The sequence below is a fragment of the Idiotropiscis lumnitzeri genome, chromosome 13, assembly GCF_059441095.1.
Source record: "Idiotropiscis lumnitzeri isolate Australia: NSW breed Sydney's pygmy pipehorse chromosome 13, RoL_Ilum_1.0, whole genome shotgun sequence".
In the NCBI taxonomy this organism is placed as follows: domain Eukaryota; kingdom Metazoa; phylum Chordata; class Actinopteri; order Syngnathiformes; family Syngnathidae; genus Idiotropiscis; species Idiotropiscis lumnitzeri.
The window spans coordinates 12,984,954-13,004,963 of record NC_142403.1 but is presented as its reverse complement, the minus strand read 5'-3'; the positions used below and the strand labels follow the sequence as shown (position 1 = coordinate 13,004,963).

Sequence of the window (20,010 nt, the reverse complement as noted above, 5' to 3'; positions counted from 1 at the left end):
CACAAAAGCTGAATTTACACATGCAGACAGGGACATGTTAAATCCTTGGATGGGGATGTCTGCTGCAAAAGATTTCAATTTAACGCCAAAGATTTCAATTTAAGGCCAACGATGAAAAAAAAGCTCACCTGTAACCCAAAGCACTATAGAAATTTTACATGCAGACCAAGCTAAATGAACACAAAAACATGATGCAACAATTTTGAGTCGTTTTTTTTTTTTATAGTCAGGCTGAACCTACATAAGATCCATGGACTTTTGGTTGCACACAACTGGAATAGACAACCCTGAGAGGGTAACCAGTAAGGCGACTCCAGCAAATCGCACACAACCCAATGCAAACTTCCAAAATATAATCTGCCCATACACGAGGAAGAAGGTCTCACGTGCATTTTTTTCTTGCCTAAATTGGTCGGGTACATCTGGTTTGGAGTAGGAGTGTGTTAGTGCAGTCGACCAATCAAAGACTCTCGCTCATCTGACACATCCGCGTTCATGTCATGCCCAGCATACAAAAATAAGACAATTGGAAGAATAATAACACAAGACATGCGTGTTCAAATGAAGCAGCTCCTCCTCCATAAATGAAACCTCCCCCACGGCGTGGCAGGCACCCCAAAAATGCACAGCGCCACCAATCTTCCCGATTTTTTTCTATTTCGTACTTCCACGTTGCACGTGAATATACATTGTACATCCAAAAAACAGGTAGGGAGGTAGCGGGGAAGGAGGTGTCTCTTTCCCCCCCCCCAACGCGAACGACGTTTGGTGCTTCTTCTCTCGGTCCTCCATCATCACCATCACCCTCTTGATCGCTCCATCCATCCTCGCAGCCGTCCGGGCACGTGACGTCCGCGGGATTAGTTTCTACATTCGGTTCTCTAGCTTTATGATATTGCATAAACTCATACAGCTAGATAACCAAAGAGAAAAACTAACCCACATCACTCTTAAAGGAGCCGCCGCCGGCGCCGACGCAGCAGCGTGTTGTGGTCACGTGGAGACGGTCTCCTTCCGCCCCTCCCCTCCCCTCGCTCACCTTCCTTTTTTAATCAAACGGTTGCGTTCAATGACCGTCGTAATTGGCAAAACCACGCAGCAACACGAGCCACACTTGTGCAACCCCGCCGCAACTGAGCATTGACGACAAGTGCAGTCACGGAAGCTGACATCATCACGTCGGTGACGTCACACCCACCCGCCGCACGTCGTCACACACAAACGCGAGGTGACAAAGTCTGACGCGTCAAACCCACGCGTGGGTCGTGAAGCCTTTTAAATCATCGCAACAAACAGGAAGTGTCACAACGTGTTGTTGCGTTAAATGCCACCTGACATCGACCCCATTTTCAACACGCGTACACACACTTTCCACAGTGATTTAATCCACTGATTGTTGGAGAACACCCCAAATAAATAACAGCAGCAGCTACAATGAACGATGAACAACAAGACATTGAAACATGCACTCAACGATAGTGTGTAAAATGTATTGAAGTCCATTCTAATATCCCATCGAAGGAAAAAATAATGTAGATTTAGATATGACGAGTTTATGCAAACGTGTAATACTGCTCTTAATTATTCCGGTGAAAAATATCATCATAGCCAGTTCATTCTAATAATTAGAACGTTTTAAAAATTACTACAATTGAAATTTACAGACCAACAGTGGATCAACCCAAACATGTAATGCAAAATAGGAACCTCCCTCCCCGGCCTTGTCGGCCACGTGGTGGAGGGTGGCCCATTTATTAAAAAGCTTGAGCGTATGCAAAGGACCAACAAAGCAGGTTTTATTTTTAAATGGCATATTTCGGGCTACTACACCTGCCGCAAAGGAAACGAGTTCTTGTCAGAAAGAGGCCAACTGTGCGCAAACAAGCAGGCTGATTTATGGAGAAGAAATAGGGAGTCAAATAATAAATAGTGCCTTTGGCAGCATACTAATAGTTAATGATGACAAAAAATGACCCCAGAATGATCATAAAGGTCCAATGCAGAGAGAAAAGCTTTTAAAACATGAATGTGTCAAAACATCCCACAGCGTCTAACTGTCTTATACGAATATTAATATGATCTTTATGTGAATTCAATTGAAGAAAGCAACAAGTTTAGAACTAAACTGATTATAGTAGAGACTAAACATTGCAAATGTGTCCTCACTCGTAACAGGATTCAATAAAATGTATATTTTAATTCCATTAATAAAATGAACAAAAAAATAAATTTTGAGTGGGAAAGCTGAATTTGTAGCACTGGCATATTTTAGTTTTTTAAATATATAGCATGCATAAAATAGCCACAACGAATTAATTAAGATTATATATACTTGGTTTGGTATATAAAGTCAAATATACCACATACTGTTTACTCCAGTTTAATGTGTGTGGTGTGTGTGTGTGTGTGTGTGTGATTTTGTGCGTGTGTGTGTGATTTTGTGCGTGGGGGTGTGTGCGTGTGTGTGTGCGTGCGTGCGTGTGCGTTAATGTGTGCGCGAGTCTATGCGTGTGTGTGTATGCGTGTGTGTAAAAGAGACCTTTTTTTCATCCAATTATTTAAATTTCCTCCATTAAGTTCGACCGACTTTCACTAATTACATTACATTTATAGTATATTTGTTAATGTTTATTCATTTTTCAAAAGTTGAGTAGAAGTACAATATGAATTCTTTACAATTATAAATGATTATAGATTTGCAATTTGCATTTGTTTTGTTGTAAAAGGGATTAAAGTAAGTACAGTATTCATAACGTGACACGCCCCCAAGCCACGTCACATCCCGTCTAATCAACGTACAGTAGCGCGTGTGTGCGTACACGAACGCCCTCGTCTTGTTTCAAGTGTTGTGTGTGTTTTCCCTCGTAATATGATTCGTATATGTTGTTGCCATGCGGACTAAACGGATGTGAAAACGAGACGCAGCCACGAGGGGACTTTGCGACCACTGTCCATGGTGCTGAAATTAAATTAGGACACACACACACACACACACACACACACGAAATGAATTCATATTCTAACCTTTAAATAATAGCTCTTAAGTGAGTACATTTATTTCAAAACACAACACAATTATTGAAAAAATATTGGCTGTGGAACTGTAGAAGTGTAAATCTTATTTTCATCTTTCTCTGATTAAAGTTTCATAAAGCTTTTGTAAATGACGCTTTAAATCAGCAGCAAATATGAAAAAACGTTGTAAATATACAAGTGAAAAGTGGACGAACAGTTATATTTTCTTGCCTCTTTTCTTTACATTATAATGCTGTTTTTCGACCCGAGTTCATTAAAAGTACACCAAATTATGATAGCAAATCAGTTTATTTGACAGTTCGTATCGGAAATTTAGCACTGTACTATTGCAATATTGTATATTATAGTTACATATAGTTTAACAATAAATGTTATAAGTAGGCTTTATTTTCTTACACAAAGTAAGACACGAAGAATGAAAAAGTTTAGCTTTTGTCATTAGTGGAAACAAAATAGTCTACACACACATTGTCATAAAGGGAATGAATTAATCATTTTGGATTATAAACGGTCAGCGAATATAAAAAGCTTTATATGATATAATTTTGAATAGTGGATAAGATATTTTGGGTGTTTTGTTTTGTATTTTTAATTTAAACTGATTTTCATGGCGGGTCATGTTATTTTCCTGTAACCCCCGGAGACGAATAAAGATGAATTATACTGGATGACGTTCTATTGTTAATTATCTAAAATGATTCCGGAATCTAGTTTATTACCAAATATACATATCGGTATTTCGTATCATAAATTTGTATTATATTGAATATTTATATTGACACAAATGTATAATAAAAATACTAAATGAAAATTAATCAAATTAGAGTGGAGTTCAGAAGTGGGAAAGGGGAGAGGAGTAGGATGTAATTATCCCAAAATAATGCTAAGAACATAAGTCAACATCAAGTTCAACAACGTGCAGGCGTGCATTAGCATCACAATGCTGTCTGGCGCGCACGCACACACGCGCGCGCGCACACACACACCCACACGCGCGCGCGCACCCCCCCCACACACACAGACACACTACTTGCCCATGGCTGAGCTAACAATCACACGACTGTTCGCTCGAGGTGTCACAAAATGAACGCTACTTAGCATTGACCTCCACTTGCAAGCCATTAAGAAATGTACAATCAGACATTTTTTGTTAGAAGCACACGACTTACGTGCAGCATGGTAAATCCACCCAAATGGCTTCGAATCCTTTTTTTTTAAGTTGTCGCATTTCGAACGAACAGTCGGGAGCGAGTCACGAAACCTTCGTTCTGTCAATACGTCAACTTGCTCCAATTGGTTTGAAAGACGGCGCCATTGCTTTAGCTTGACTAGCATCCACGCAGCATCTCGTCCACGTCCTCGGAGGAGAATATGAGCGGCGTGGACTCTGCGTCTCGTTGGTCCTCCCCACTCCCTCAACTCCCTCCCTCCTCCTCTGACGTAAACCGGTTTCTCATTCCGGATTGGGATCGAGATCATTCTAGAACAGACGTGTTCTTGAATGAAGCCCGAATATTGAGGTTATAAAAGAGACTAGTCGAAAGGATGCTGCTTGCTACCGCGACCTAAGATAAAAAGGAAAGGAAGAGCGCGAAAGAGAGAGGGTGAGAGAGAGAGAGAGAGAGAGAGAGAGAGCGAGAGAGAGAAAGAGAGAGAGCGAAGGGCGGCACGGCGTGATGACGTCACGCATCAGGATAGGCTCCTCCAGTGAGACGCACCGGTTCGTCGTCAGGAGGGGGGGTCAATCGAAAACGCCTTGTTTCGCTAAAAATCCATTTTTTTTTCAAAAATATAAAATTACATTTTTGAAGCACAAATAAAATAACACTGAGAATAATAAAAAATATACAATAATGTATTATTCTCCCTCCGTCTACTACTGCTGCTAATGATAATATTAAAAAAATGTAAAAACAATCATATTTATGCATACAAATAATAAAAAATAACAAATAATAATTATGAAAAATAATACAATTCTTATTATTTTTACTACTACTATACCACTACCACGAATTAAGGTATTCTAAGCATTTGTAATCTTAGTTTTTTTCTTTTAGTAATTTTAGAAACCGACATTTATTCACTTTTCCCTTTTTTCAATGTTTGTAAAGTTTTCTGTTAATGTGTTTGAATGTTGCCAATTTACGTTCTTTTAGTAATTTTGGTATAAGCTATTTTGGTTTCCCCTGCTTTGCTTCTGAATCTCGTTTGCTGTTTGTCAATGCTTTTAGGTACCGTGTCTTTTCTTGTGTGAAGCACATTGAGTTACTTTGTGTATGCAATGTGCTACATTACTAAAGCTGCCTTGTCTTTCCTTATGAGCACTTTAAAAAAATAAATAAATATTGCACACTTTTCTCTTAGGCGCCTATTTTTAACCACGTTTCCTCACGCTACCATGGTGTCAGCCACGTCTTATCTTATTTAATCATATATAAGATTAGAACTGCTTTTACATATGGGACGGGGGCGGTGTGAGGGAATGGGGGGATTTGTTGTTGATCTCTTTTGTGTTGCTTTTTGAAGTGTGAAAGGCGCAATTAAAGTGAAGGTTTGATTGGTTGCTTGTGATGTACAATCGCATTGCACATCACACACACTGCAGGTGCACTTAATATTTCGATCATCTTCTGAAAAAAAGTAAAACATGATCAACACCCCAATACATTGCATTGCGGTTCCAAAAATGTATGCATATTCTTTTCTCATTTCTTATTGCCACATTAATAATTCTCACGTACCAGTCAACGACTGTACATTATTTCTGTGTGATCTATCAAGATTGGCTAATTACAGGGGGTAAAAACTAATTAATAAAGGATAGGACATGCGCAATTATTAATAGGTTTCCAATGCCCTAGATTTGGTTTTGGCGGGTTTAGTGACCTTCAATTTTCAGGCGGGCCATGCAAAACCCGTTCTCAACGTAATCAATGGCGGCATCTATTGGCGAGAAGCGGAACTGGCGCGTACTAAAAGGCCCAGAAAGAAAAACAAAACAAGACCGCCTTAATTTCGTCGCAACCTGACCGCAGCCACGCCCATTTTCGGCCATTTCAACGAACGCCTTTTAAGATAACACTTCAATACGAACAATGCAAATATGATCTATTTTAGCTGCGTTATGGATTCAATCGAACGTAACCAACGCAGACCGAGCCGCGTCATGGAGGCCTTTTGATACGGCTTCTGATCCAAAACTAATAAACTCTGGGGTTTTCTTATTCCCAGAAACATAATTACAGCCATTAGAAAATCCTATATCCAATATGGGAAAACGTAACTGACTTGAATAATAGAAGCAGCGTGTGTTCAAGCTCTCTTTCATTTTTTTAGCCAATTCAAATAATCAACGGTGCTTCGTGCATGATCAGTTAATTTGCACAAACACAAAAAAATGACGATAAGTTATACTTACTAGCATGTTATACGATTAAAGGTAGTAAACGAATTAACAAACGAAATACAAGTTGTGTCGTCTGTCATATTGTTATAAAGATAGACGAATTTAAACTTGGAACAAGAACATCATTACTCAAAATCAGAAGCTGACATATGGTAGTTATAGTGGGAATAATATTAATAATAATCAGAGGGGCAATATTTATAGTGTAGTGGTAGTATTTTCCTGCGTTTTTAAAATATTTGTCAATTGAATGATGTGTGAGGCTTTTTATTCAAAATGTTTTGTGTATTTTACGCATTTAGCAAAATTAAAAAATATGACAAAACTATGTCAATTATTGCAGTATATGACAATATAATATTTGAATTAGTATTATTACAAATTAAAATACAAATTCAAGGACAGGCTTCAAATTTAAATTTAGCCCGTTTAAGCCCAACACACAACATCGATGTAAATTGTCTTGTGTATTTATTGTAATTTTACAAATGCCAATAAGTCATCCTTGAAAAAAAAAAATAATAATAATAAATGATGAGGCAAACTCCTTTAAAAAATGGGAGAAATTTAAACAAATGTTGATCCATTTCCACTTACATAAGTCAAATAACATATCTTAAACCTTATTACTTGTATTGCATACAAAGAAAACTAGCACAAAAGATTTGCATTTTACTCCTCTATTGCTGTGACATCATAATCTTTGCTGTTATATCACTGTCGTCTATTTCCACGTACACTTTCGTTTCTAATGTTGATCAGATTCCGAGTCAGCGTGCACGAGCAGGCCGACAACTTTTCATGTTGAACTCAAATGGTTAGCAACAATAATAATGAGCCCATTCAAGTGGACACCTCTGGGAATTGTAATGGCTGCCCTTCAGAAAAGAGGCTTGACCCGACAGGGAGGACGTTGCATGGGAACCTATTTCCACGCACTTCAACAAATATTTGTCAGCACTCTAATCGACACTGGATTGCTCATGAAGGACTCCTAACGGTGGGATTGGGGGAAAAAAATCCATTACAAAAAAAAAAGATGGACTAATTTCACGTGAAGTCAAAATAAAAATGCTGAAATTGTCCCATCTCTCTCCATTCATGTATTCAATTTGAATCAGGATGCAGGCACATGGAATTTCTTGGCAGGGGAGTTTTTCATTAATGTTTCCAATGCACAATTTAAGTACTAACTATGTCGATGATGCATTTCAATATTTTTGTAATTTGGGTTTTCGGATGAAAAATCACAATCATCTTAGGCATGCTGATCTTATGATCATATATGATGCATTGGATCACTGATTGGGATCTTGAGTAGAAAAGGTTTTTGCAAAAGCTAAACTTAAAGTAACAAAAATTCTTCCGCTTCTCTTTCAAAAACATGTACATGAGAATTGAAAAATAAAAGTGAGACATTTTTGGAGTCTGCAACTAACAAAAGGAGGACAAAATGTGTACCCAAAAAGCACTTAACTAAGTGCAAGACAATTTGATTGAATGCTTTTCAAGCTAATTGTCTCATATTACCATACATCAATTTGTGACGACATAAAAGAGCATGTATAGAAATGGACCATGAGCAGGGATAGGAACCCCCCTCATTTGGGGCGACAACTTAAAAAAAATGTTAGTTAAATGAGGAATTATACGAAGTTTTCTTCCAAAACAATGAGTTGAATTTGTTGTTTTTTGGAGTCTTGTTTCTGAACGATGCTTCAGATGAAATCAATCAAATAACCAAAATAATCAGCAGGACCGTGTGCAAGAAAACCAGAGCAGGAGGTACAAATACTAATAATTAAAATATAAAATAAAAGAGCAAAATGGCAAAAAATAAATAAATAAACAAAATGTAAACCTGAAAGATGAATGCATTTCCCTTTCACAGTTTTCCATCTTCTACTATAATCATTACCACAAAATTGCTGCATCATACTTGTATAAAAAGTGTAATTCCCACGCTTTCTGCCTTGATCTGGCCTGCCGTGCAATTGACATAAAATCTCACTGTCATAAAATGTTTTAAAAAAATAAGCCAAAAATAACATTCACGCTCACACAACATCATGATAAACATTTTGTTCAAAGTTGGCATCATATTCTGAAGGCCCTCAGCGGACTTCATAAAAAGTGAAAATAGCTCCTGACAAGAGACAAAGATTCACACATAAAACGACTCACACAGAATGTAAGAGCCCCCCCCAAAAAAAAAAAATCAGGTAACAACACCTGTGAAGTCATCATTTCATGGTAATAAGCAGCCAACTTACACTTTGTGAAGAGATGCCGACAGCGTGGAAGAGAAGAGATGTCTGCTCATCTGTGGCCACGTGCGGACCCAGACTAGTTTTTTTCTCAGTCGCTTTCTTGGTTTAATTGGAGACGAGGGGGCTGAATTTTATGCAAATGAGCGCCGGCATCAGTCTGGCTGGGTGAAAAGGAGGGGAGCAAAAGGGCCAAAGTCTCGCCTCTTTTCCCAGGCAGTTCCCTCGGTCAAGTTCAAGCGCATTCAGACAGCCTTGAATGCACACGGCAGATTGATTGGGGGAAGGTGGGCGGGCCATGGAGAAGAGGAGGGGGGCTTGTGGCTCTGCACAGGGTGTAAAACTCAAGCAAAGTTTGCAATTATAGGCCCTTTCATTCAATTATGATTCCAAAGTTTTGTTTTTCAATGAATTGAGGCCACTTGTCTTAAATCTCCTATAAAATCATTACGATTGAATGTAAAACATGTTCAATTTGGCACAAATTTCATGGATATACAGAATTAAACAGCAGGATTTTGGAGCTCACTGATCAGCGAGTTACAAAAAAATAAAATAAATAGATAACCAATCACCAATCTGTTCAAACAATGGACTATCCAATCAACAACTTACTGATATATCGTACAATCGACCCCCACTATTCAGGTTTGGCCTGGCACACAAAATTTGTGACACTTATTCCAAAAGAAGGGAATGGCATGAGGAGAATATTCTGTACTTTGGAAGTCACATAATGGGGATATTGTTTTAATAATTCATGAATATTTCCATCTTCACATGTTGCTGTAGTATCTGGTTCTTTGATTATATTCATAAGAACTGACTGAAATAACAAGAGTGTGGCTGACAGTACACAGTCCAGTTAGAAGCTGCCGCCTCTTACTCCGAAACATTTTCATTTTTGGTTAATAGGTTTTACTTTAACCAGGATCCATCACTGCACCGTCTCCAAAGTTAGAAGTCGGGTTGGTTTACACCTGTCTCTGTGTTGTAAATCCTTGCTGCCTGTGACCTCTGACTTCTTTCTCTAGCTAGCTAGCTGATAGGCTAGCTGATAGGCTAGCTAGCGCAGCCTCGCACGGGAAACTCCCGGGAAACCTGGGCTTTCACTTAGAAAGCATTTTTTATCTATATTTTGAAAAGTCAAAATTCCTTCAGTGCAAGTAAACAAACAATTGGGCAGCAACTGTATATGTTTGTAATTTCCCGATTCCAGCAACACAAAGGAATTTTGAGGTTTTGAACTTTGAACACATTTACTAGATAAAAATAATTGCTATAGGTAATTTTTTTTTTTTAAATCTTTGACACATTTGGGCAGTGCGTTTCCTCACTTTTATGTTTAATCATTTTCACAGGCTTTCATCTCATCACGCATGTATGCATTAATGCAACGTTAAATAAACGTAGTGTGACAGTGAAGGCTCATCACAACTGGTTCCCACAGCTCCTCTCGCAGCATTTAAACAAGGTGCAGAAAAAGAGGCAGCAAAAATGGAAGGAGGGGGGTTGGGGCACCATGGCAACATTTGCATATATTCAAATCTGCCGTTGAAAGGCCGCGCACGAGGACAGACAAAGGCGAGCCAATGGCGTGGCCGCATCCCCCCCCCAACTCCCCCAGAAGCCTAGCAGCACCCAGGGAGAGACGCCGGGAAGCAGTGTGGGAACCCCCCGAGTCAGGCACTGGGAGTAGGGGAGCCACTTAGTAGCTGGCATGAATTTGCATTTTATTTGTGTCCATTTCTTCCTCGCTAATTTGTGGCTGGCCGTTCACTAGCCGCAGATGGCTAACACGGGGAAAGGATTAGTTGAGGCAATGATAATGGTGAAGCTCTATGTGTGTGTGTGTGTGTGTGTGAGTGTGTGTGTGTGTGCGTGTGTGGAAAAAAAAGCACAATGCACCATGATCGGAAAGCAAAAAAAAAAAAAATGTTTGCAAACAGGTTTTATGTGACAATTAAAAATACTATAGGCCTAATTTCCAACCTCTAACAAAGAATGGCACACCAAAGACTTCCAATGTGTAATTGCAATTCTCCCCATTGAACAGAATCCACTTATTCCATTCCAGTCCCGTGCCAAACACATTTTTATTTCATGTATTTAATAATGACACAAAGCAATGTATTGCAAATTTTAAATATCTATCCATTTTCTATGCCACTCATTCGGGTAAAGGGAATTAAAACCTTTAACGGGCCGCATGTGGCCCCCGGGCCGTAGTTTGCCCACGCCTGCCTTAAAGGGGCTGCCGATAAATCTGATGGGCTGGTCTTGCCCCCTGTCGCCTTTCAAATGGTTATCAATCATTTCAAATTTAAGCCAGGTCACAGACTCATTTTGACCTGCTATGCATGGTGGGAGAAAATTTGATTTTGACGCCATGAATCCTTCAAATAAACATTTTCAACATTCATACATGTCATACAAGTAAAGTGAAACAAATTCATAACAATAAAATGAGTACAGCTAATCAATAATTTCAGTAATTGATATTGAATTAATCACTGATGGAGTAGCGGTACACTTCAGTGCGGGGCAGCGTGGATAAATTCCCACCCAGTGATTATCAGTTAGAATGGTTGTGTGTCTCAATATCGACCTCCAAATCGAAACACTTTCGAACATTCAACTTTAGAGGGTCTGATGTATTCAAAAGTTGCCATTCTAATTAAAACTTCATCGGATCAATTTCCCCTTCCTCGCACAGACTAATTTTTCCTCGAGGCTTCGCCTGCGGCGGTACCAACACCGAGGCAACATTATCTAGAGAAGATGTTCATTTCAAGTCATGTATGTTTCCCGACGCCTGCCTGCCGGTGCAGAGAGAGCCACCAGAGATGTCACTTGCTGCTTCTCTCATCACGACGTCACGCTGTTGCGCCCCAAATGCACGAGGCGAGGGATCAAGCACATCTTGCGGCAGAAGAAGCACCACCAATTAGCAGCATGAGGGGATTTGACATTAAATTGGCAGACCACCCGGATAAAACCAACACATTTGAATAGGGCGGATGGATTTGGGTAGAAGGTCCTCGGAGGCCACGGCGGTGCAACGTCTGAGGCCTCGTGCATTAAAAAGGAAAGGATGAGCTGACATTATGATGCATGCGCAGGGTGGTCGAACCACGCTGTTCGTCTCTGCATGGACAACGACAGCCACCAGTGGCCAAACTCCTTAGAATAATCTCATATTAAGAGATTACACATTGTAAATGCTTCATTTGCATGGATTGCTACCTAAACGTTTTCGTGACAAAGTACGATGTAGCGGAGCATATCTGAGACTTTAAGCTTAGTTATTTGCTTAATTCTTGTTTTCACCCAAATGAAACGTAAAACTAGATGTTAGTTGAAGGCATGAATGATGAGATTATCATTCACAAGTGAGGCGGTGCGACATACTGATAAACAGTAACAAACAAAATGAGACTGATAATTGTAAACTTGAGTTAGACAAGTGCTTTTTCCAACTCCAATTTAACCAGTAAATGATTTGGATGCTTCTTGAAAAACTGAACAAAATGGGAAGACTGACTGCCCAAATATTGAGACAAAAGCCAGCCTCACGACCGATCCATTTGCCGACTTCACAACGATTTTCACATCACATGCAAGTGGAGATAGTCTTGTAGTTCCTTATAAATGTATATTGTGTGCAGCGGTTGCCTATATGGAGTTCAGCGAGTCTGTTCATGCTCCGCCTCTCCTGTGCTGAATTCAGATGAAATGAGAGGGGACACTTCCACTTACAGGAAGCACGTTGACTGTGCTCTCTCCCACAACGGCGCAAATCCCCATTTCTAACGACGCCCAATTACGAAAAAACCAAAAGAAAAAAATAAAACTCCTTCCATGCGTGGAGATGCACACTTTGCTCTAGAACTGTGCTGTGCACGGAAATACGGCTCTGGATGTGATGGTAAATGAAAAAAATATATATATTATGATTATTATTATAAAAAATTATGATTATGTGCAAGAGTATTGACTGTGATAGTAAATTTTAACGATGAGGTAATACTCAAGCAAGGTGGTGGTTTTCAATTTTCTCAAAAGTAATTATTTTGGAGGTGTGAGGATTCCACCTGACAGCTCAGTGTCTATATTGCTAGCTGATTATAAAAAAAGTATTATTTAGGTTTTTATAACTTCATATACCCGTGTCAGAAAAGAGTCTTTCTGCTGCTGAAGTATCTGTGGTTGCATCATCAGGGGTGGGCTCCAGCACGCCCACGACCCTTACGAGGAGAAGCAGCTTGGATAATGGAAGGATGGAAATGTATGATGATGCGAGTTAAATAGGTGGTATTGGTGGAAATATCAGAATTTTCATGTTCCCTTTAGATACTTTTTTTCATTCTGACTTTCATGTGCTGATTGAAAAATATTATGAATTCAAACTTTTTCACCGGTTATTCAGTAACACACCTGATTCAAATCCTCGTTATCGGTATCGTTATCGTGTTTTTGCAAACCTTGATAATGGTTTGAAGTTGGAAATAACGTCGCGTTTATCAGTTGTAGAAATTACACACCTTTCGCAGAGTGCTTGAAGGCAACGCTTGACCTATCGAGAACAGCCGGGACTCTCTAGCATTTCCCCCGCCGTACTTTGGGGGGCAGCAACATCTCAAGTGCCCAACGAGCCTGACACTTACGTCACTGAAGACGAAGAAGAAGCTTCACATGTGTCTCATCAGCTGTTGCCACCGCTCGTGAAGTCTCAGCTGCTTTTCGTCGGTGCAAGCACATAATTCGGGGGGGAAAAGATGGTAAGTCAATTTACATTTCATTTGTCGAATTGCTGTGAGGTTTAGCACTGACGCCGTTTTGCCACGAGAGCCTTCGTGCTAATGCTAACGAGCTAACGCCTCACGCAGCACTGACAGGTGCTTAAGTTTGGCTAAATTTAGCACCCCAGCCGCTTGCCTGCCAAGTTCATTCATTCACTCTTGGTTTGTAGCATGCTCTTCAAATAAACTGCATTAGTGTTTTTTTCCCTAATGTAGTTCGTGCGTTCCGTTGAGTTATGTGATTCTGGAATGAATGTGCAGCACACATAGTCGTCCCTGGAAACAGGCAAAACCCTTTTTGGGGGGTTTCATGTCTTCCGCCTAGTTTAGACTCCAGGGGGCGCTCTAGTCTTTACAAAATGCCCACTTTGACTCCTTTATATTGACTGGGCACATCTTTCTCACGTTTTGAAGGTTTGAATCTCAGCTGGTGACCATTGTGGGGCTTATCCGTGACATGTCTCCCAGATGACAACATGCCGTACAGAAAATGTTTTGCAGAAAATTTAATTTCTGTGTGTCTGTGTGCTTTGTCCTCTAGGCACTTATGGGAATCCAGCTGGTTGTCAGTTTGCTGACTGCCAGCATCATGCAGCGGATGGCGCCCCATTGCTCCTTTGCACGCTGGCTCATCTGCAATGGCAGGTCAGCCCACTTTACCATTCATGGGACAAACACACATTTTTTAAAATATTTTTTTGGAATACACCATTTCTTGTTTTCTTCTAGTCTGTTCAGGTTTAAACACCCATCCGAGGGAGAGCTGTGCGCACTGGCTGGGAAACAGATGCCCAAAACAAATAGGAGAGACAGGTGAAACAACTGAGACTGCTGCACGGAATGTTGTCCCAACATTGCCTGCAGGGAAAGTCATGTAATCCAGCACCAATTTGCTTTCAGTACCATACAAGTCCTATATGCGACATCACATAATGTACCATTTTCTCCTTACGTGAAGTACTTTCATTTTTATTTCTATGCTTGCACCATTAAACTTGGAATTACAGTTGGAGCATGTAACATTTGAAGGTGATAAGTATCTTATCGTTTATTTTTTTTAATTGAACAGTAATGATAGGTAACGTTTTTTTTTTTCTTAACGTATCAAGTTGACAAACCATAATGTGCAAGCTTTGCAATTACTTCTTGAGGTAACTTGAATGCCAGATAGTTAGTCTTCCGTTAAATAAATGACTAGTCTTTTCCAAAAAAAAAAAAAAAAAAAAGACTTTCACCATGTGTTTGATGGTCTGAAATTTTATTCTCAGGAGACAAAATGGAGAAAACAAGCCTCTCACTGTGCCCAAAGACATCGACCTTCACCTTGAGAAAGCTCCAGTCAATGCCATGGATGCCCTTGGTTGGATCGTCGCTTCTCAAAGCAACATCAACCAACATGCACACAAACACACTTAATTCTTCTGTTCTTTTGTTTCTCAACTCTCAGTGCTGCGTTTTTTCCTGGAGTACCAGTGGCTGATTGACTTTGCCGTCTACGCTGCAGGCGTCTTCCTTTTCACCGAGTTTTACTACAGCGTGATGGATGCCAGCAAGGAGGTGAACATTGGCGCCATCTGGTGTGTCCTGACTGTTCTTTTCAGCATGTATCCTTTTGGTAAAGGAAGAGGCTTCTTTTTTAATGTAGTTATTAGTTTTAGTGTTAGTTTTTTTTTAAACTGTATATGGAGTGTTTGTTTGTCCCAAAGTATCGTGTGATAACGTAAACCACACTATTTTACAGTTTAGCAGGATCTCTGAGTGAAAGCGACACGTGATGGAGCAATAGAGTTCTTTCTTAACCTGCATCCTTCAGAAAAGCCCTCCACACGCTCATGAGCCACTACTTCCGCTCAGAGGAGGGCGGAGAGCGTTCCGTGTGCCTCGCGTTCGGCTTCCTGTGCCTGTTGGTGGCCATGCTGGTGCTGGTGGTCCGAGAAGACTACCTGGAGTTCGGCTTGGAGTCGGGTTTCTCCAGCCTCTTCGACAACCTGGAGGTGTTCGCCAAGCAGCAGGGCTACGCCGATTGGTCGTAAGTTAACCGCTAGTGTCGCCTCACTGTTGGCGCCGGTCTCAACACTGTCCTCTCTATCAAGGGTCCCCGTCACCAAGCTGACGGTGAAGCTCGGGCTGGCCGCGTTCTGCGCGTACGTCGGCGCCCTGATGGCATTCCCCGGACTGCGTCTTGCTCAGACTCACCTGGACGCCGTGCAGATGAACTCGGACCGCCCACTCATCCAGTGTGTGTCGATGAGTTTGACAGAAATACGAGGGCACGCCGACGCAACGCTCACTTAGCCAATGTCTTCTGCAGGATTCTGTTGCACATGAGCTTCCTGTCGCCGGTGGTCGTGTTGATCCTGTGGGTCAAACCCATGGCCAGGGACTTCCTCGCCAATGCGCCTCTGGGGAAATCCTCTATCACGCTGTGAGTGCACATGACACATTCCATTCATGAACAACCTTTTAAATCCATTCACTTGGTCTCGCAGGGTGTCCAACGACGCCTTTGACAGCATGCGTCTGTGGACCGTGGTGGCTCTGTGTGTGCTGCGGCTAGCTTTGACCCGCTACCATCTGCAGGCCTACCTCAACCTGGCCCAGAAGTGGGTGGAGCAAATGAAGAAGGAAGCCGGACGAATCGCCGCCATTGACATTCAAAGGAAGGTCGGACCACCACTTTGTCTTCATCTTTTGACTATACTTGAATTTCGTTCCTCCATTTTAGACACCCAAGTTTGGATGCACATATGCGCCGCCTCCTGATTTAAACTATCTTTTTGAAAGGCATGTGTTTGAAATAATCAATTGAATCAAATTTCAGTCCATTTAACTGTCTGTGTGCTTCTCCAGGTTACACGTGTGTTCTGCTACCTGAGTGTCGTGACTCTACAGTATGTGGTTCCGGTGCTTCTTATCCTCTTCTCCACGCTGGCCCTCAAGGCACTCGGTCAGTAATTCCACCACACACGCGCGCACACCCCCACCCACACACACACACACACACACACACACCCACACACCCACCCCCACACACTGATCATTAGCAAAAACAAATACATGCAACATAGCAAAATATGAATGGAGTCTGAATTTATTTTATATAGATATGAAACATGAGGTTGTGACAATCTGTTGAATTTTATATTTCAATCAGCTAATGAGTAGTGTAAAACAAAATGATACCTCCCCTTTTCTCTGAAACATGAAGGATTAAACATTGATGTATTCATGTCAAATAGGATATAAATACATTTTGAAATGTTAACACAAAATTTAGACCAGTGTGGTTCGTGGGCTCCCTCTAGTGGCGAAACGGGGGGGAGTATGTACATGTAACTTACCAAACATTATTATTATTTTTTCTTAGAGGTGAAATTTGCAGACAAATGACAGCATATTTTTTTTCTCTTTCAGGAGGATTCTCTTGGGGTGGGGCAAGTGCGGACATGAGCCCCAGCGTGACCACAGCCTCGCCGATGCCCACAGCGGCGCCAGTCATCTCGGGCGCTCTGGATGAAGACGACGAGTCATTTGAGGACATGGAGGAAGACATCCAGGCCACGGTGACCCGCCTGTCGGAGATGTTGGCCGCGCTGCGCTCCGTCCTCACGCCGCTCTTCTTCAGGGGCTTCTTTGCCTTCTTCACCTGGTGGGTGGCGGCCTGCCAGGTGATCAGCTCGCTATTCGGCATCTACTTCCACCAGTACCTCATGAACTAAGGCGACGCTCGGATGCGTTGAGTTTTTGGGCGCTCCAGACACGATGTTGTCTACACAGGTGAGACCGGAGCCGGCTTCTGGTATGAAAACAACACCCCAAAAAGGTGGCAACATCGTCCACCTGTTCCACAATTTTACGCAACATTTCAGACTCAAGCCTGCTGCTCTAAATGCTGCATTCAACATTTGACTTCACACCATACTTATGACCGCCACACACCGGGGAACGTGGACGAACGAGAATGAATTGTCGCTCAGCGGCTGGGGTTGTGCAACTAGCGTTGACCAATTGTTGGCCACTTCTTTTGTCACAATTCGGAATTTAAATCTCAGGTGAACAGTGTTGCAAAGTTGCTGTAATGGCCAGTGCCTCAAAAAATATCAACATATTATATCTTGCATGTTTTCTTAGGTAGTTACTGCGGCCAGGGCAATTTGCATCCTCCTTGACAAATGTTGTTTCTGGCTCAAACAAACAAACAAAAAAAAAGTGCATAATGTGGCCCCTCAAGACGTTTCAAGATCTGAACAGCAGGGGTTGCCGTGAGTCTGTGTGCGGGTCAGTCGTCAGCGAGTTTGTTACCATTTGTCTCCATCGTTTAGTGTGTGGCGGGTCTGAGAGAAAATTTACAAGTCAGCACTGAAACGCTACTCAACTACAGTATATTACTATGTCATCCTCGTACCAAGGAGGTACTAGGACCTCTCTAAAGACCTCTACACACCAATCCGACATAGGCCGTTTTGGCCAACTGTCACGTCGGCTCTGAAGTCGTTACGTCGGACCGGAAAATGACGGAAGCACACACTGCAAAAGCCAACTATTCCGGACCTTCTGCGCATGGCGAGAAGTAGTAGTACCCCTCCGTGCCATTGGGGGGCGATAGTCAATGCGTAGCCTTTGATGATGATGTTGAATAACGGGGGTGTTTTTGAAAGTGATTACTTTGTCTTGGCGCTCTCCCTGCCAGCCAGCCATTATGTCCATTGAGGAAATGTAAAAATGAGCAAAGCTTATTCAGTTCTTGAGGAAAAGTTTAAATTTTCCCAGTTTTTCTGCTTTCGGCACTTCTGGTTCTTGTCCAGTGCACCGATTTGCTAGCTGACAGCCAATCAGGGTGCTCATTTAACCCAACAGCCCGATCCAATTTTACATGTCGAATCGGCCGAACACGCCCTCCACCCCCCAGAGACCCCAACAACGGCTCTGACTTTCCGATGTTGCGCGCTCCACCAAACAGATGGCACGGACCGACTTTCCGATGGTCGACGTCGGATTGGTGTGTTGAGGCTTTTAGGAAAGAATATATGAATTTGCTACGAGTTGTATTCTTACTAGATTATTGTCTTGGTTTGTTTTTTTAACAGTATTTTTTTCAGGGGGAAAGCCCAATCTTGGGAAAACAAAAATGATCACGTTACAGGAAAAAAAATATTTTAAGAAGGTATGGAATGAATTCAAGGAACAGTAAAGTTATTGTTTAAAATATAAACAATGACTTGATTTGCTCATGTAAACTTTAAATGTTATAAAACCATAAAACGGTGATTTTTGCTTTTACAATCAGTCTTACCTGTTCACTTGAAGCATTCTGTTATTGAAATGATATTACCTGGTATTTTATTCTCGTAAGATGACATTTTTGTTGTCCGATACAAATACAAGATTTTATCTTTTAGCCGAAAAGTAACGACTTTGATTCGCTTTATTCATGTGTATTTTTGAATGATGCATTTGCATGGTATCTGACTTTTGCAATGCTGTGATTATTTTTTTTTTTTCTTTTTAGTGGATGGGGGTCAAACGTTGCCATTTTTCAAGTAGCTTTGCTTCCTGCTCGTCTTAGCTAATTTTGTTCTAGCCCCGCAGAATCAACAGTGACAGTATATACTTTTTTATTGATGTGTTATTGTATCATCAAGGAACCGATTCAAGAGTGCTATTTTTGTTTTATTTTCATTCTGAGTGTGGTTGAACATTGTTTGTTGTCATCTAAATTTTCCCTCCAGATTTCCCAAGTGCCTAAAAGCTCAGGGATTTTTAACAAAACCTCCCTTTTAGTTGTTTCGTCTTAAATGTTTTTGGAGAAGTGGCATTTGTTTATTTATTGTTGACACGTTATGATATTCATTCCCAAAGGGGAATTTGAATTTTTAATGTGACTTTGCTGAGGATCAATGATGTTGGTTTTTGTTGTTGTTGTTGTTGTTGTTTGTTTGTTTTTAAGATGTTTTTGAATGGCCTGACTTCATGATGTTTTGAGAATTTTAGAATGCATGGTGTGTTTCTTTTGTAGTGTAGTTTTTCTTTCACTGCACTGTGTGGCTTATTAAAAATTTATTCTTGCATCGTTTCCTTTTTAACTGCAAAACACCACAGTGGGATGCACTAATATTTTATTTTGGGATTAAAATAATCGAAAAATGTTTCAAAACATCTAGTTTGTGTGGATAGTACAAGTGTAAGGCATTATTTTTTTTTTTAGGGATAAAACCTCCGCTTCGTTTTTGAGTACCCCTTAAACGCCAACTACGTTTTTATATTGTAATGTCAGTGGTGATGGTGGAACTTGGAGAGCCAGGTAATCATTTTTAAGTTATTTGATGTCAATATGCTGACAACTGCTAAGTGAACACTACAAATGAATTGCACATTACTGTTGCAGTACAAAAACCTTAAATGCGTTGTATATTGGTTAATTATTGCTACTTTTAGTAGGCCTGGTCTTCTCTTGTAGTGTACTCACGTGACTGCTGCAATAGGGTGAATGATCCTA

General features: G+C 40.9%; 1 protein-coding gene and 1 long non-coding RNA gene across 3 annotated transcripts in view; one reads left to right on the top strand and one right to left on the bottom strand.

Moving 5' to 3' along the window:
• Positions 1-4,665, bottom strand: part of LOC148324441 (uncharacterized) — a 36,510-nt gene extending 31,845 nt beyond the window's left edge. Inside the window, exon 1 of one of the 2 annotated variants that reach the window (XR_015846392.1) lies at positions 4,206-4,665. This is a non-coding gene — a long non-coding RNA (uncharacterized LOC148324441). The remainder of the gene's footprint in view (positions 1-4,205) is intronic. The other variant, XR_015846391.1, reaches the window with a different exon arrangement.
• Positions 4,666-13,351: 8,686 nt separating this feature from the next.
• tmem161a (transmembrane protein 161A) lies at positions 13,352-18,469 on the top strand. Its single transcript, XM_088314049.1, has 11 exons — positions 13,352-13,493; positions 14,056-14,159; positions 14,244-14,327; positions 14,783-14,874; positions 14,962-15,118; positions 15,328-15,543; positions 15,608-15,751; positions 15,826-15,939; positions 16,004-16,178; positions 16,365-16,461; positions 16,929-18,469. The coding sequence occupies exons 1-11, from the start codon at positions 13,491-13,493 to the stop codon at positions 17,231-17,233; spliced, it is 1,491 nt and encodes a 496-aa protein (XP_088170175.1). The 5' UTR covers positions 13,352-13,490; the 3' UTR covers positions 17,234-18,469.
• Positions 18,470-20,010: the final 1,541 nt, after the last annotated feature.

Coding starts and splice junctions, on each gene's coding strand:
- tmem161a (XM_088314049.1), top strand. Junction 14,875..14,961: donor CAATGCCATGGATGCCCTTG/GTTGGATCGTCG, acceptor CTCAACTCTCAG/TGCTGCGTTTTTTCCTGGAG. Junction 15,752..15,825: donor TCGGACCGCCCACTCATCCA/GTGTGTGTCGAT, acceptor TGTCTTCTGCAG/GATTCTGTTGCACATGAGCT.